General features: G+C 42.3%; 1 protein-coding gene across 1 annotated transcript in view; it reads right to left on the bottom strand.

Annotated features, from left to right (window-relative positions):
* Nucleotides 1-14,045, bottom strand: part of LOC104628546 (protein unc-13 homolog B) — a 76,655-nt gene extending 62,610 nt beyond the window's left edge. Inside the window, exons 1-5 of the mRNA XM_010297172.1 lie at nucleotides 14,006-14,045; nucleotides 13,056-13,283; nucleotides 12,611-12,752; nucleotides 2,223-2,392; nucleotides 1,264-1,379 (exon numbers count right to left, since the gene is read on the bottom strand). Of these exons, the coding sequence (XP_010295474.1) occupies nucleotides 1,264-1,379; nucleotides 2,223-2,392; nucleotides 12,611-12,752; nucleotides 13,056-13,283; nucleotides 14,006-14,045 (696 nt within the window). The remainder of the gene's footprint in view (nucleotides 1-1,263; nucleotides 1,380-2,222; nucleotides 2,393-12,610; nucleotides 12,753-13,055; nucleotides 13,284-14,005) is intronic.
* Nucleotides 14,046-15,998: the final 1,953 nt, after the last annotated feature.

Here is a 15,998-nt window from a genome sequence, read left to right on the forward strand (position 1 = left end):
GCTGGCTCCTGGAAGTAAGGGATGCAAAAGTCTAATGATCTCATTAGGAGGTAAAGGACTCTGCTTTACACAACTATTTTTCCTGATTAAATTATTCTAGCTGTAAATCACCTTCATTTTATGAATCACAAATGAAAGAAAGTGATACTTAAAAAAAAAAATCTTTGCAAAAAAGGGCAGCAAGTCATCATGCATGTTGAGAAGGAAAAAACTTAAATAACTTACTAAATAGCTTACCAAACAGAAGCCACCACTGAATTAAAAGACAATAAATATGTATTGAAGAACAGAACACAGCCTACTAAAAGAAGCCTACTGATTTTTTCCTAAGCTTCACACCTGTCTGTTCCCTGATAAGGCCAGGAGACACCACAGGGCTCCATCTAGCCCAATGGACAGATAAATACATTATTTTCATAGCTGAACATTCCTCTCTGTGATATATCTGTCCTTCTTTTCTAATCTGAATTTTTTTAAACTTCACTGAACCTCAAGATATTCTTTTATGTCAGGTGCAAGGGGCTTTGACTACTCTTTCTTATTCAGGCACTTAAGAGTCTGACTCTGCTACCGGTAGTCTCTTTGATAGACTTCACCATGCTTCTCTGAGAGACAGGGTTTTTCCTTTAGTCTTTCTCACAAAGAGAGATTTCTCACCTTTGGATTTCTCCCAACTTCTGCAGCACTGCCTGCCCAGCTTAGTCTACCCTGAGACAGGTCAGTACCCAGTAACCGCAGCTTATCTTCTGTACCCCAGTAGCTGTTCACAGCTATACACCAGTGCAGCAGCACAGAAGAATTTATAACACCAATATCTGCATCACTCAACAGCCAGAGTCAAAGCCCTCCCCAGATCAGAATTTACTCATGAAGTATTTTAGTATGCCTTCTCTAAAGAAAGACATACTACAGTACATGCTGAAAACATCACTCAAGGAAATTCAGAGGTTTCTCCACGTTAAACCCATGGGGGGACTCCGAGTTGGACCAATGCATGATCTCTGCCTGACAGCAGCACAGCCACAACTGTGACAGTGCAACACTGAGCCAGCCAGCTCTCAGTGCAGAGCAGACAGTCTAAAGCCTTCTTGCCCTTCCTGACAAATGCAGGTCTCATGATTCAGCATGTTTCCAGGCCTGCAGAGCAGGGAAGAGAGCTCATCTAAGGCAAGGATGAATGTCTTGAGGAAATAAAGGTCAGAAAATTGCTTCTTCAAGAGACAGAAGGGACATTGTGATGACTGAGATGAACCTGCTTCTTACCTCATGAAGGCAAGTATACTGAATATGATACGGAGCCACCTTCTCCTCGCCTTTGATCTCCACGCTGATTTGCAGGCGAATAGCCCCAGAGACTGCAGACTTATCTGTTCGCTTCTCTAGAAAGAAAAATCGTCAGCAATTACACGCATTTTTCATGTTCAGAGCACAGCCATCTTGGGGTAAAAACATTGGAAAAGAAAATGCTGAAAGCTCAGGCTGAGCTTGTCATCAGAGTCACCATGGAGAAAACTTCTCACTTTTTTCTTTCAAAGCTTTTAAAGACTGACTGTAAGCTATTCCTTCTGTCAGCAAATGTGCTATAGGGTGCCTATAGGGTTCTGAGCTGGTCAGCTGAACTAGAACCACCAATGACAGATCCCTTGTATGAGAACAGGGCTGACTGATGTGGAATTTGTTCCTGACTTCACCACAGCTCAGCTCCTAGGAACTGCTGGTTGTCCCTACCAAGATTTTGGACCTCCTAGGATTATTACCATGCCTGTCAACTCAGCACCACCTGGCTACTTGTCAGTACTTTCTACAACGTTCTATTTTGGCCACTTGGAAAGGTCTCAACAACTTCCCAGCCCAGTGCAGTGCACTTGCAGGTCTTAGACACTGGTAAATGCTTGTGTCAGCACAAAAAAAGGGCCCAGGACAAGAAACATGTCTGCAGCACAGGTGGAATCCAACCCTGCTTTAAGCATTTACCCACTGTACGTTCCAATACCTGACAGGGAAACCCATTCACCTTTCTGACATATTATACTCCTCCTCGTCATTTTAACTTGGATCAAAGCCTTGCAGCTGCTCCACAGCACCATCATATGCCCCTGGAAATTATGTGGGGTTTTTGGTTTTTTTTTCCCTTTCTTGCACACTGCCCAGATGCACCCAAGTGTTCTTGAACATTCCCAAACTAACATGTGACATGTTTTCAACCCCAAAGGCCTGCTCACCAAGGTTGTACCACACATCCATTTCTCCACTCAGAGTACGAACTTCAATTATTGTCTGCCCCAGGAAATCATCTGACTCGCGTTTCAATCTCTGCTTGACACGAGACTTGATGTCATCATCTTCATCCCATACTCGCACCTTGATTCGGTCAGAAGAATTATGGCACTCACTGCAAACAAGACAAACACAATGTTGAAGAGCACATAATGCAGCCAACATTTATATGCTACATGCTTCACGTTCCTCTTGACCCACTTGTCCAACAGTAGAGGGATGCATAAACAAAATGTAAACAAATGCCTACTTTTAAAAAAATGGAGTGTCTGATGGGAACTACATGACAACTTTTTGGTGCAGTCTAAACGCTCCTGTGACATGGTGGATACTGCACTTCAGATGCATGTTGAAGAACTGCCCTGCCCTGACTGCAACCACCAACTTCAGACTGGCTAAGTGGCCGTGACTCTCCTGCTCGTCCTCACTCTCAGTAGCAGCTCCCTAAACCTGGGAATTCTCTTTACTGTTGCTATGTTTGCTGGGAAGCCCACAAAAGCGTGCTGATAGCTAGGCTGGTCAACTCAGCCTACACACCCCAAAAATGCCAATGAGCATCTCACTGGTTTTGGACAGCTCTCCCCATCAATGATCTTCAGTTCAGCTGTAGGTTTTAAAGGCTGCTTATAGATATGGAGGATCTAGGATAGCATGGTCAAGGCCTATGACAAACACCTTTCATGCTGTTTTCTACTAAAAGATAAATAGCTCAGGTGGAATTAGCTCTCTTACTTCAAAATAGTCACAAAGCAGTAGTGTAGTAATGTACAATACATTACAATCAGATGATACAAATGCTGCCTGTGCATGGGAGAAAAGGGTGGGATACAACAGTTACACAGTTGGTATTTAATTACTAGAATTGATTCTGTCTATTAGTCACAGCTCAGACTGATACTTTGTGCTCTGGGTAGATCAATAAAGACATTTCCATTTAAAAATAGCAGTTTGCTGAATCAGCACCGTCCAGCTTAAGGCACACACAGAATTTGCAGCCTCCCCTTCTTTTTAGGTGTTCAGATACCTTTTGTAAATACAAACAGGCTCCTGGATGTCAGAAGTGGGGAGAAGAACCTGTTCTAAGAGCTCTGCTCATTTACAGGGCATGCAATACAATAAAGCAATTTGCATGCTCATATGAGACCATGACAAGGGTGATTACTCACCATAACCACTACAAATGTCTGCCCTCAAGGAAATAAAACCTATGAAAACAGGCAACTTCTGCTGAAGGCCTGTTTTCCAGCCTTTTTAACTTTAACATGCTGCATCTGTTGCTAAGCAACAGGGAAAAGGAAGAAATGGGTCAGAAGAGATCTGCTAAACCTGGTCAATAAGATGTGGCAGTGACTGGTATTTGCATTCTCCCTACCAACAAATCATCTGGGTTCCTATTGCCACTATTGTGATTCAGGACTGCGTAGCAGACATCCATGCAGTTCCTACCAATTTTTCCACCACAGAGGAACAGCTAAGAATTATACAGAGATGAGTTAGAGGCAATTCCAGTCAGTTCTGATCACGGGCAGACAGCATCATTGCTCTCTGCCTTTGCAATCAAACCTGTATTTAGAGGTTCAATGTTTCTTTCCTGTCTTTATTCTCCCCTTCCTCCTCCACTACTTCAAGGATGTCTTCCTTTAACAAAACTATGCAGCAAGCATTAAAAAGCAAGGAACACTTGGAAAACTATGCAGCAAGCATTAAAAAGCAAGGAACACTTGGACTGTTTCCCTTTGTAGCTCTCAAATTTATCTGAGGGCATTGCCATATCTATCAGCAGCACAGCATAAGCATGTAAAAGAAATCCCCCGTTCCTGACACAGTGCACTAATGTACATCCTGGCATCCTCTACCCCTACTGTAGAGGCTCAGGGTTCAGAAATGCACCAGTGCCTAAAAGCACAGATTGGCACATACTGTCACTTACAAAGCACCTGACTTCCTCAGACCTCACCTTTTGGCATGCCAGTTCTTTGTTAGGACCACGTTGATCCTCTTTCTTCGCTACCAATGGTCAGAAACTGCTCTTTGCTTTAGGATAGCATTTACTGTTTAGACCTAAGGCTACCTTAGGTGGTACCACATGCATCATCCCATGCTCCTGGAGTGGCTGGTTACCATCCTTCACTTCGCGACAGCAGCATAACCCACTAAGTGTGTGTCCTGGTTTTGGCTGGGATAGAGTTAATTTTCTTCCTATAGCTGGTATAGCGCTCTGTTCTGGATTTAGCATGAGAATAATGTTGCCAACACACTGATGTTTCAGTTGTGGCTAAGCAGTGCTTATACTAAGTCAAGGACTTTTCAGGTCCCCATGCTCTGACAGTGAGGAGGTGCACAAGAAACTGGGAGGGGGCACAGCCAGGACAGCTGAGCCAGCCTGGCTGAAGGGACATTCCATACCACATAATGTCATGGTCAGTATATAAACTGGGCTGAGAGGTGGTGACCGAGGCTTGGGAACTGGCTGGGCATCAGTCAGCGGGTGGTGAGCATTTGTACTGTGCATCACTTATTTTGCATATTATTATTATTTATTTTTTTCTCTTCTCTTGCTGTCCTATTAAACTGCCTTTATCTCAGCCCATGAATTTTACATTTTTTTTTCGATTCTCCTCCCCATCCCACTGGGGGTGGGGGTAGTGGGGAGGACTGAACGAGTAGCTGCGTGGTGCTTAGTTGCCAGATGTGGTTAAACCATGACAGTGCTACAGGAAACTTTCCAGTAGCATTTACTGAGATACTGAAGCTTCTATTTTACCACATCTTTCTCTGTTGTTTTTAAGAGATTGATCAATTTGTATTCCTTATGCTGCTCCCATGCCAGAGACTGAGCCTTATTACTTTTTCACAGCAGCTGAAAGCCTTTGGTTGGTGGCTTACTGATAAAACATCACCACCTAAGTCTGCAGGAACCACAGTCCTTGCTTTTGGTGAAGCAAGACAGCTGTGTCAATACCAGTTCACCTTCCAGAGAGCACTGCCAAAACAGACTCATGAATACTGGGGAACATGGGCTTGTTAAGTGGTAACAGGCTTTCTAACTAATGAGAAATAGCTTCCAAATTGTGACAGCATCACGACACTGTAAGACTGTGGCTAACAAGCTCTGCTGCTAGAAGCTTTCCCCTTCATTAACAGAGGAGCTGGTACATTTCTAAAGATGCCTGCCCCACTTCTCGTTACATTTTTTGTGAAACTTGATTTACTGTGTGCGCACATACATCCATTCAGTCTCCCACAGCTGAGCTCCCCGCAGCTTTCCCAAGAGGACAAAGAGACAAGAAACATTCTGTGGCTCCACTGCAAGGAAGAAACTACCGAATAATTTTAGGCCCATTACAGAGTGTGAGAGACTGCAAACCAGGTTCCCTTGTACATGGCTCAGAAATTGCCTTTTTTCTTTTATATCCGTATTTTCCTGGTGTTTGCAGTGGTGCCATTTTTATAAAGAACTTACTTCTACACTTCAAGCTACCATATAAAGTAACAGTTTCAGGAAACAGCACACGAAATCTTTTAGAAAAATTAAAATAAAATAAATTGTGATTTTTTTTCCATTAAGTTCTTCTGCTTGAAGCCAGTGGTTGCAGGAGGCATGGAGGCAGCTGAGCCTGGTTCTGCTGACTTGCTCTCTATCCCAGTATCTACCTCCATCTATTCTGCCACGTTCTATTCCGTCCTTACCCAGCCCCAAACTACCGGTTCCCCACACACATGCCCTGCACTGCCAATACTGTGGCCTCTTCCCATGCCCAGCTAGCAAGTAGGCTGAGGGGAAGCACGCGAGCACACGAAACTGCAGTGAATTCTGATCCACACACACAGTGGCATGCCCGCACACATGCTAACTGGTATATTGGTGGCTAAACAGAACACACAACTGCTGAATTTACATTATTGTGCCTCCCACAATGAAGCTAGTAATTTGTATCCTTCTAATCTAGCTCTTCCACCAAAAAATTGTAGAAAGTCATTCTTAGCTTGAGATCTCTGCCCACCTGTAAAGGTTGGCTCAAACTGGCTCACATGACACCAGCGGTCTGGGACAGCTTATTGCATGTGCCTCATCTCCTCCAAAAAGTGGAGAGAAAGAGAAAGGAGAAGTGTCTAAAAATGACCAGAACACCACTTTTGAGACAGTGATTCATACTTTGAAACAAAAAAAAACAATGAGATTTGTGCTGAATTTGGTAATCATTTGCTGCTTGTGCTAACAACAGTTGCAGGACTGTTACTTAACCTCCACAGGAATGCTAAAGCCGAAGTCATAAGCCTTGTTAAGTTGTGGCAACAGTGAAAGTTTTTGAAAGTTCTGCCATAAGAGACACAAAGGTATACCTATAAAACCGTATGTCCAGTGGTTCTCAAAATTATCTCTATCCACAGTAAAGTTCATAAGTTTAAAGCACAGCGAGTACCACATTGAAAACCTATAACCTTCTAAGACCATTAGCTCATGTTGCTGAACATACACTCATGAAGACAGAGTCTGCTAAATCACCTATAAGGATGAAGGTCCATATCCACATGAATGTTTCTTCCCAATCAGTTTCTCATCTCAAGAAAGCTGTTATCAACATGTTAACCGTGTAGGACACACCAAGCCTTCACAGTTTCATTCTTAATGCTACAGTGAGATCTAGACTGTGCTCCTCTAAAATACGTTGTGTAGACTGGAGAGGTGGGACACCAACACAATCCTATGACTAAACATGCCCATTTTACATGAAGATGTTTCCTCAAATAATGTTGTTTTCTTGTATTTTCTGCCTGAAGAACAGGAGGGCCCAGAGGCAGCCAGGACTCCACTGTGCTTGGCAGCTCCCAGAGGAGAAGACAGCCCCTGCCTGGTAGAGATGACAGGCTAATAAAGACAAAAAGCAACAAGTACATGTAGCAAGAACAAACAATGGAAGTGAGGGAGCAGAGGCAGCAACAGCATTTTGCAGATTTAAAAGTAGGCCAGTCAAGCCCTGAATTAAGTAGTTTTGGTGTGTTTTGATATTAAAAAAATATTTATGGTTCCAAGAGTCTAGTGACTAGCTATGTGGCCATATTTTGTGAGCAGTTTCCTTTCTGCACCACAGCAGATGCAGCTCTCAAGAAGGGCCTGTAAAGTTTCACGGTCCAGCACAGGGGACATTTCATGCAATGGTAGAGAAAGTGCAGAGATGCTTGCAGAAATAATGGATGAGAGTGCAAGGAGGGGGGAAAATGCACAGGAGAGAACAGATAGGCAAGACTTTAGGACCTGTGATCATTTTAGGAGTAAAATTTTGTTTGTGAGGAGCAGAGCTTCAAAGAAAAGGAAAGCAATTTTCTGGAAAATGAGAAAGAATTTGTTCACAGAATCATAGAATCTTTGGGTTGGAAGGGACTTTTAAAGGCCATGTAGTCCAACCCCCCTGCAATGAGCAGGGACAGCTTCAACTAGACCAGGTTGCTCAGAGCCCCATCCAACCTGACCTGGAATGTTTCCAGGGATGAGGCATCTACCACCTCTCTGGGCAACCTGTGCCAGGGTTGCACCACCCTCATTGTCAAAAATTTCTTCCTTGTATCTAGTCTAAAACAACTATATCTAGTTGTAGCAGCCAGTATGAGAAAGCCCAGTAAAGAGTTATAACAACATACACAGAGGGAGCAGAAAAAAGGTTGTCTATGGGAAATGGTCTGGCTGAAAAAGCAGAGAGATCTGGATGTGCTTCAAATTAAGCGTCTTGACATGGCAGGGTCCAACTGGCAGCTCTGTTGTGCCAACTTCAATGGGAATGGAATGCAGAAAACTTCTCAGGACAGGTTAATTTTTGAACAATGCCAAGTCTCCTCTATTAGGGAGAAAAAAGGACAGTGGAGAAAACACTAAAGGCAAAATCAGAGTGGTAAGAAAGTAAAGCTAAAATCCTCAGCAATTTAGAAGTTAAGCACAACAGCACAATAATAACACGCCCTGAGATCCAGCTGTTGCTGTCTAAGAACAAAGAAATGAGTTTTCTGTTCCTACTAGCATGAAGCTCTTTTCTTAGGGGAACAAGTACAATCATTTTGCTGTTACCCAATGCTACAATACCAACTGACAAATTAATGGTGCAGCTCTCTTAACTACAAAGAGCAGATAAAGTCATTCTGAGCATTACATCCTTAGCTAGATTAAGTCAGCTGCCCAACAGGCACTTGCCACAAGGCATCAACTCTGTGTTCAAATTGAAGTTTCACATTGGTAAGTGAGCAGGGAAACAAGCCGGGTTTTATCAGAGTACCAATTTCAGTATCTGCAGTACCTGGAGAATAAAGAAAGCAAGACCAACTGAATGGCACCTGCCATGCAGCGGATGGAAGACTGAGGGTGCAGAATTACAGTGACATTTATAAACACAGTGGTCTCAGAAGGGTAAGGCTAAAAAAAGCTCTGGAACAGTCACATATAAACACAGAGATAACTGAAAGATGCTGAGCTTGGTAACAGGCTCAGCAGCTGAAAGTAAAATTGAGGAACAGAAGAGCAGCTTTTGGGTGCCAGCTCAGTGGTTAGCTATGCAACAGCACCATTCCCAAAGGATTAACAGGAATGTATGTCATGTGGGGCTTGCATGGCCTAGTAAAATACTGATTATCTGCTAGCAGGAGGAACTGCAGTTATTTTAACTCAGTTACTCTTCTGCAGTATGAAAGAATAAACATGCCTCTTGCAAACTGTTCAGTGACAACGTAATCTGTTCCAGGCAATGATTTCACACCCACCATTCAAAGCTTCAGACACAGCTGTACTCAGACAATACAACTTCAAGGGGATATTACTGTAAAATGAATGAGTCGTTTTTGTCCCTAGGCCAAGGAAAACAGCGAAGTCCTGTTTGAATCCAGTAACTTCTCATGCTCGCAGTCATTGAAAACTGGGGCGCTTCCTGAAAAATGGTACTGACTAGCAGCCTCCAACTGAACCCAGGGCTCGCCCTTTAAAACAAACTCTGTGCTGCGGTCAAACGTTTATTCTCATAAACACTATCTGCCATTGTAGCCTGTTCAAATGGATGCTCAGCTTCAGCCTTTACAAATAAGATTCTAGAAAGCCTGTATTTTCTACTGATAGTCCAAAATATGTCTAGATGGGGAATTAATGTCCAGTTCTAATTGTAATGAACAGTGCAAAAACATCTTCTCTCCAATATTACCGGTCCATTTCCTAAGGAAACAAGAGTTAAGCAGACTTGTTATCAAAGCTTCCATGTTCCACACATTTTGTGAAAAAAATTACAGCTAGATGGAGAAAAGAAACCCATACCAGCTGTCATCCCTGGAAAATCTACAACCACCTGGCTCTCGTGTACCAACCGATCCAGACAACTGAGAACCAACTGGAGGTATGACACATGCTGCCGTTTGTGCAGCCAGAATTAAGGGCATACAAAGAGAGATGAGGGCACAGAGGAGGAATCTACAGGGCAAAGGAGGCTCCCTATAAACCTGCTCATCATAGCTATAGGAAAGGGATCTGGGATTACTGCAGAAAAGGAATGGGACGTAAAGCAAGGGAAGCAGGCTTCCTTGCTCACAGAACATTTTCACATTCCGCATCCCATCAAGCTTCCTCCTGCCAAGCACCATATATGCAGAGTCTTTGCATCAAGCCTGCAAAACTTTGAACTGAGCAGAAAGATCAACCCCTTGTATTTTCATAGGTCTTCAAACTCCAATGAAAGATACAAAAAATCTCTCTATAACAACATGTTTCCTAAAGCTGAAGAAATAAATACACAAAGACATAACTTCCATGACCTGCAATCACTTGCTCAGACAACATGGATATGCCCCAAGAACTGGTCATTAATAGTGACGCAGGCTAGTAGTGACCTAAATAGCACTTATAATGGAAACCTGAAGTGTTTTCAACATTGTCTTTTCTGAAATACAGTTCTAAATCTGGACTTCTCAACTGGGTCAAGCCTACCACAACATTTTTTTCTGAAAATACACAAAAGAGGAACAAAGTCATATTTAAGGAGAGGTATTTAAGTTTTCCGGAGGTATTAACTTTTCCATCCACCACCGTATATAAGCACAGAAAAACTATTTGAAATATGCTACTGCAGCCTTAAAATTTTTAAAACTTTTTAAAGTTGCTTTTAATAACATTACTGAGTCTGTGGAAAGAATTGTATCACTCAGCTGCACATAGTCTGCCTCAATTCATACCATGGATTACAATAGCAACGCAATAGTTATGACTGATGCATGCGTATTTCTGGCTCCATATACAACCTTTGTGAAGACACTGAATTGTGTTTGTATAAAAGACATGGGGCACCTAACGAGCACCAGCTACAAACAAGTTTGTCCAACAAGCCAAACAGAAAAGGAACAGCAATGGCTAACCCACGCATTAGTTACTGACCTGACCTCTCTCTACTCACAAATCTTGTGCCTACTGAAATCTTTCAGTGTTTTGAACAGTAAACTTTTCATATTTTTACTGCATGGTAGGCTTTCAGTAACTACCAGCACACCTTTCTACCACTGTAACAAATTAACTTCATTCTAAAAAATAAACACCATCCCCCCTCAACCCTTTAAATTTGACAATCTCTTGATTGTCCTGACAATATCTTCTAAAAAAGCTTGGTATGCAACGGGTGTTTTTGGCCTGCATATGATGATTTAAATTTCCATTTGATTATGGGGTAGAAAATTCTATAAATTTTAAGAGTTGTAAGCTGAAGAAAGATCCATAAATGCAAAAAAGGAAGATGGGCATGTAAAAGACCAGTGCTGCATACACTTCTAAATGACTCCCTCCTCATAAGCATAAGGTGAGCTAATGAAACACCACATTGATTCCACAGCACTGAATGCTCTCCTGCCATTGATCTGGACACTCTGCTCACTTCCTTCATCTCCTCCTGCTATTCCCAGGCAATTAAAACAACTACCTAGACATACGCAAGATAGTAAGTAGCATCAACTCTAATGCCCAACAGCATATTATCTGCTGAATCACAGACATGGCGATAAAATTTAAACAGTGTCACTGTTAAAACTGTGACATTTATCACATTGCGCTATCTATCTTTAAACACAGTATTTGTTGAAGGTCCTAAAATTAGAAGGGAACACACTGCAAATACCATGGTAACTACTTGGCATGGTAAATGAACGTCCTTAAGGCTCCCACACAGACTTACTGCTATTGTGACTAGAGTTATCCAAACGGCACCTAAGCATACTTACTACTTACCAAGCAGTAATGTTACCTTGGATTAAACTAAGAATAAAGCCAAGGGCTTACTTGCTCAAAATAGCACCAAGAGTTGTTTTGACATTAATGAGTAGCTCAAAACTACTTCAAAAATAATTTTGTCTGTACAGTGCTTTGTAAAGACAAAGTTGGGCTGATACGAGCCTCATTTTAAAACACAGACAAATTTCAGTTTGCAGAGAGAGCTCTCCCTAAGCACTTTAGGAAAAAAAGGGGAAGAAAAAAAAAGGAAAGGGAGAGAAGGGACAAGGGAAGAGCTTACATGTTAAAGGAAATCAAGAAGTTTGAGGTTGAATGAGATCACTCAGAATCTTCAGAAAACGCTTTCTGGATTTCATGTCTCAATTTTGTTTTATAACATGTTCAATGATAAATTGAGGATGCTGTTTACTTATTCAATAAAAGCAGTATGGAATAATACATTCTCCAGCCTTCTGATAACAGTCACTATCTAAAGAATTGTGCCTCCAGCCTTTGCTTTCAAATCAGACATGGATACATCACTCACCTTGAAAGTAGGTAGTCCCTCGAGTTATTGTTGCACTGATTTTCCAGAATTAAAAGGGAAGATTGTAGTCTCACAGATAAGTGACAGACAACTACCTACCTTTAACATCTGTTGGTCAAACACCGGTAGCAGGTCACAGGAAGTTTGCTTAGTCTTATACAAACTTTACTCTTTTATATTACAAAGAATTTTGAAAGTACGTCTATTAGCCAGGAAGAAAAGTTGCTCAGTTACAGATTTTCCTTTCTCTTTAGCTTTCTCTAAGAAACATCAATATAAAAGTGTTCACAGAGCAGACCATTTATATATACACAAGTCAGACAGATGAAATGGACAGGTGTGCACTACGTACACTGTTAAAGACATCAACTCTCCAGATGCACACATACAATGCTGAGCAGAAACAAAACCATCATAACCAGAAATAACCAGGAACAAAAAACTATCATAACCAGAAACAAAACAGGTGGTGTGGGAATGCATACTGACAGACAACACTGAGCTGTCAAAGCACAGGTCATACAAACAGGAAAAATAGGGCTAAAAGCCCTTGTAAGAGCACTTACAAGTAAAACTTCTCTTCCCAAACAGGGTTCAGATTCCCAAAAATCGTTTTTGTCCTCTTCTTTGTTTTACCCACTTGAACGGTTACATATGGATCGCTGGACCCAGTCTTGTCTTTGGCCTGCAGACCCTGAGCACACACCACTGGATGGAAAAGAAAAGGGTTACCATCACTATGCAATACGACAGTATATCCACACACCACATGAAGCAGCTCAGAATGGCCAGAGAGACAGGAATATCACTCATGAGAGCTTTTCTGATGAGCCTGAGCTCATGGTGCGCTACATCGCCTGGGGTAGGAGTATCTCCACCAGCTACCTGCACACTGAGCAGAAAGAGATACAGGTCAGAGAAGCCCTTCCTCTCCAGTCTCTCTAGCTTCACACCAACTCTCTCTTACCTTAGGCTCCCAAGCGTGGCCAAGAGAACCCATGCCTCCCTCACCTGTGATCGTGATCTTTGCTGACCATTTTGAGGTGCCATCAAGCACACTCTGCTTCACTGTTTTCATCTGCTGTGCATGTGTCAATTTGCTCTCACAGAACACATCTCTGATCAAGTCAAAGATCTCTGGTTTGTTCCGCTCCCGGATTTTCATGCGATCCTTCATAGCCATGATGAAATTCTGGGTTCGGTCTTCAGCTCCATGCTTCGAGCTCTTCTCTGCTGCTCCTGTGCATCAGAAAGTACACAACATTCACCAGAAACATACAAACACAAAATCATGTTTCACTGAATCTGGACAGCAGGATCAAAGCCATGAGCTACCCTCCAGATGATGGCTCTTCCTATTGACTTATACAGTCAGACCCCCTCCTTCCCTCCATTTCAACATACACACAAGAGAATCTGGACAATCCAGAGCTGGGAGGGGATAACGGAAGGAGAGTACCCAGATTCCTCTATAACCTGGGACTAGGTTGCTCTCCTGACAACAGGCCTGAGTTTAATATCCTTGCAGCTAAGGGTGCCAGAAATGAGGTTTGTTCTTTAACAGCAGACATCAGCATGCCCCTTCCTCTCATCACCTTGCTTTGAATAAATAAATCCCTGCTTGGGCAAGTGCTAAGAAGAGCACACAGGACCTCCATTTCAAAGAGTATCTGTGAGCTTGTCTCAATGCTGCACCTCAGCACCATGGAAGAGCAGAAGTTCAGATGAGCCGACAGAGTCAGCATTTCCTACTGATGTGTGCCACACCACTCCTCATTCAGCACAGAGTCGCTGCACAATCTGTGTTCCATTCTTCTGCCTGGAATCACCGTGCCTGCATCAGATACCAAGCTGGGGGCATCCAAACTGCCTCACTGGATTCCACGCTATTTTATCAGTTTGTAAGGAGACAACTCAATCCATTCTTAGAATGGCATAGACAGAGTAACTATAACAAATACCTGTAAGGTAACAAATTCGATAGTTAAAAACTCGGGCCATCATAAGCATGGAGCACTAGCACAGTATCTAGCAACTGGAAACACAAGACTCAGGCATAGTGACTGTACTACACAGGTAGTTAACTGTATCTGGAAAATCAGAGGCCTCTAGTCACTTGCATAACTCTTACAGACTGTAAAAGTTCGTCTAACTATGAGATGAGAACACTCTTGCAACCAGTTACTCCCTAATCAATTTTGACAGTCATGTTTGCTGTCAAAATTCAGCCACTGACAACTGTGTCAGATGTGAGGCATGTGTTACTGAAAGCACTGACATGAGCTAACAGGGCAGACAAACCAGGGTGTGAAACGAAAAGCAGGAACCCAAGACTGTGCTGTCTCCACACGCAGCCTGCATCAATTTCAATTTACAAAGTTATTTCAGGTACAAAAGTCCTGTGAACACATTCAGTCATAATATTTCTGTTTAGTTTAATATGCTTTTGCATATTTTTCTTCTCCAGGATAGTTTGATTAAAGTAAGCTTTGTCCTAGAAAAATTATCTTCATTCAGGTGTTCACCAAACATTAAATTACTTTAAAAATATGTACTACAGCAGGTACAAGTGTGTGCAAAGGGAGCCATCAATCACAAAGATACATAGAACTGTTTTCTTCTGTAAGAAGTAGGCAAATATGGTAGCTGGAGCACCTTTAATATGGGCATTACAGTTTTGCATATGAAACAGTTTCAGCAGGTAATGACCAAATATGAATAAAGTTCTATGAATACACACACATAAATGTCCCCCAGCAGTACAACATAACAGGCAACCTTCTTAGCAGGCTCAACAGGGTGCCCTGTGACTAATGCTGCCTGAAGACATCCATTTCTAGGGCCTTCAATCAAACACCTTTCACCATTACTAAATTCACTTCAATAAAGAAACAAAACTCAATTATAACTTCCACCATCCAAACCAAAAAGAATTAAACCACAGTTTGGAACAGACTGTGACTGCTGAAGTTTCAGAAGTTCATTAAGGACACTGCATACCAAAGGCATGCTATTAAAGACCTGGGTATAAAACAAGCCGTAACTTCACATTACCTGGTAATTATTTTTTCATTTTACCTGCTAGAGGCTTGATGTTCAGTATTTCATTTAGCACAATAAAATGTATCTGCCCCAGAATTTCCTATTGTTGGCTTAAGATGAAATGAAATCAAAATACTGGAATTAATTACACAGTCCCTGCTGTTTCTACTCACCAGTGATGAAGAACTAGCACCACCCAAAGTAATGTCTTGTATCAGGCAATCATCCAGCTGTAGACTCAACATTTATTAAAGGAATATGAAACCGAAATGATACCAGGGGCTATACTTTGAACTTCAGGTAAGAAGTGCTATTCAGCTTTCACAGAACTGGGTCTTTTGGGGAGGAAGATGGACTACACAGCTACAGAAAATCCTTGGGAAATTGGGAAAGGCCAAACATAACATTTTGCCTTTCCTAGCCGTAATTCTGAAATCTGTAGTGATCCAAAGAAACCAACCCTGCCTTGACCTTTCTGACTTTAAGGAAATTAAGAACCAAACATTAAGAGTTAATATTGTTCATGAGTGGAGTGATCTATTTCAGAGCCATTTTCTAAATAAGTTACTAGCCAGGCAGCTTGCAAATATAAATGTTTCACTGTTCATCACTGAGACCGGACGAGAGTTATCACAGTTCTGGGGTCACATGCTCTGCATCACTGCCTTGATGCAAGCACTCCAGGGGCATCAAGTGATGCTCTAGAACACTAACTTGGGCCAATGGAGGAATTAGAGTTAAAAACACGTTTAACATCCCCAGCATCTCCAGAGGCCTTGCATTGTGTATTTATCCCTCTGCAAGGCTAGCAGCAGCGTGGGGCGCCCTGGGCTGCAGGATGTGCAAGCCACGTCACAGTGGCCCCTAGAGAGCCCTCTCTTTAGTCACCCCTAAGGCCTGGCTCTGCCTCCT

The sequence above is a fragment of the Phaethon lepturus genome, unplaced genomic scaffold (assembly GCF_000687285.1).
Source record: "Phaethon lepturus isolate BGI_N335 unplaced genomic scaffold, ASM68728v1 scaffold8261, whole genome shotgun sequence".
Classification (NCBI taxonomy): Eukaryota; Metazoa; Chordata; class Aves; order Phaethontiformes; family Phaethontidae; genus Phaethon; species Phaethon lepturus.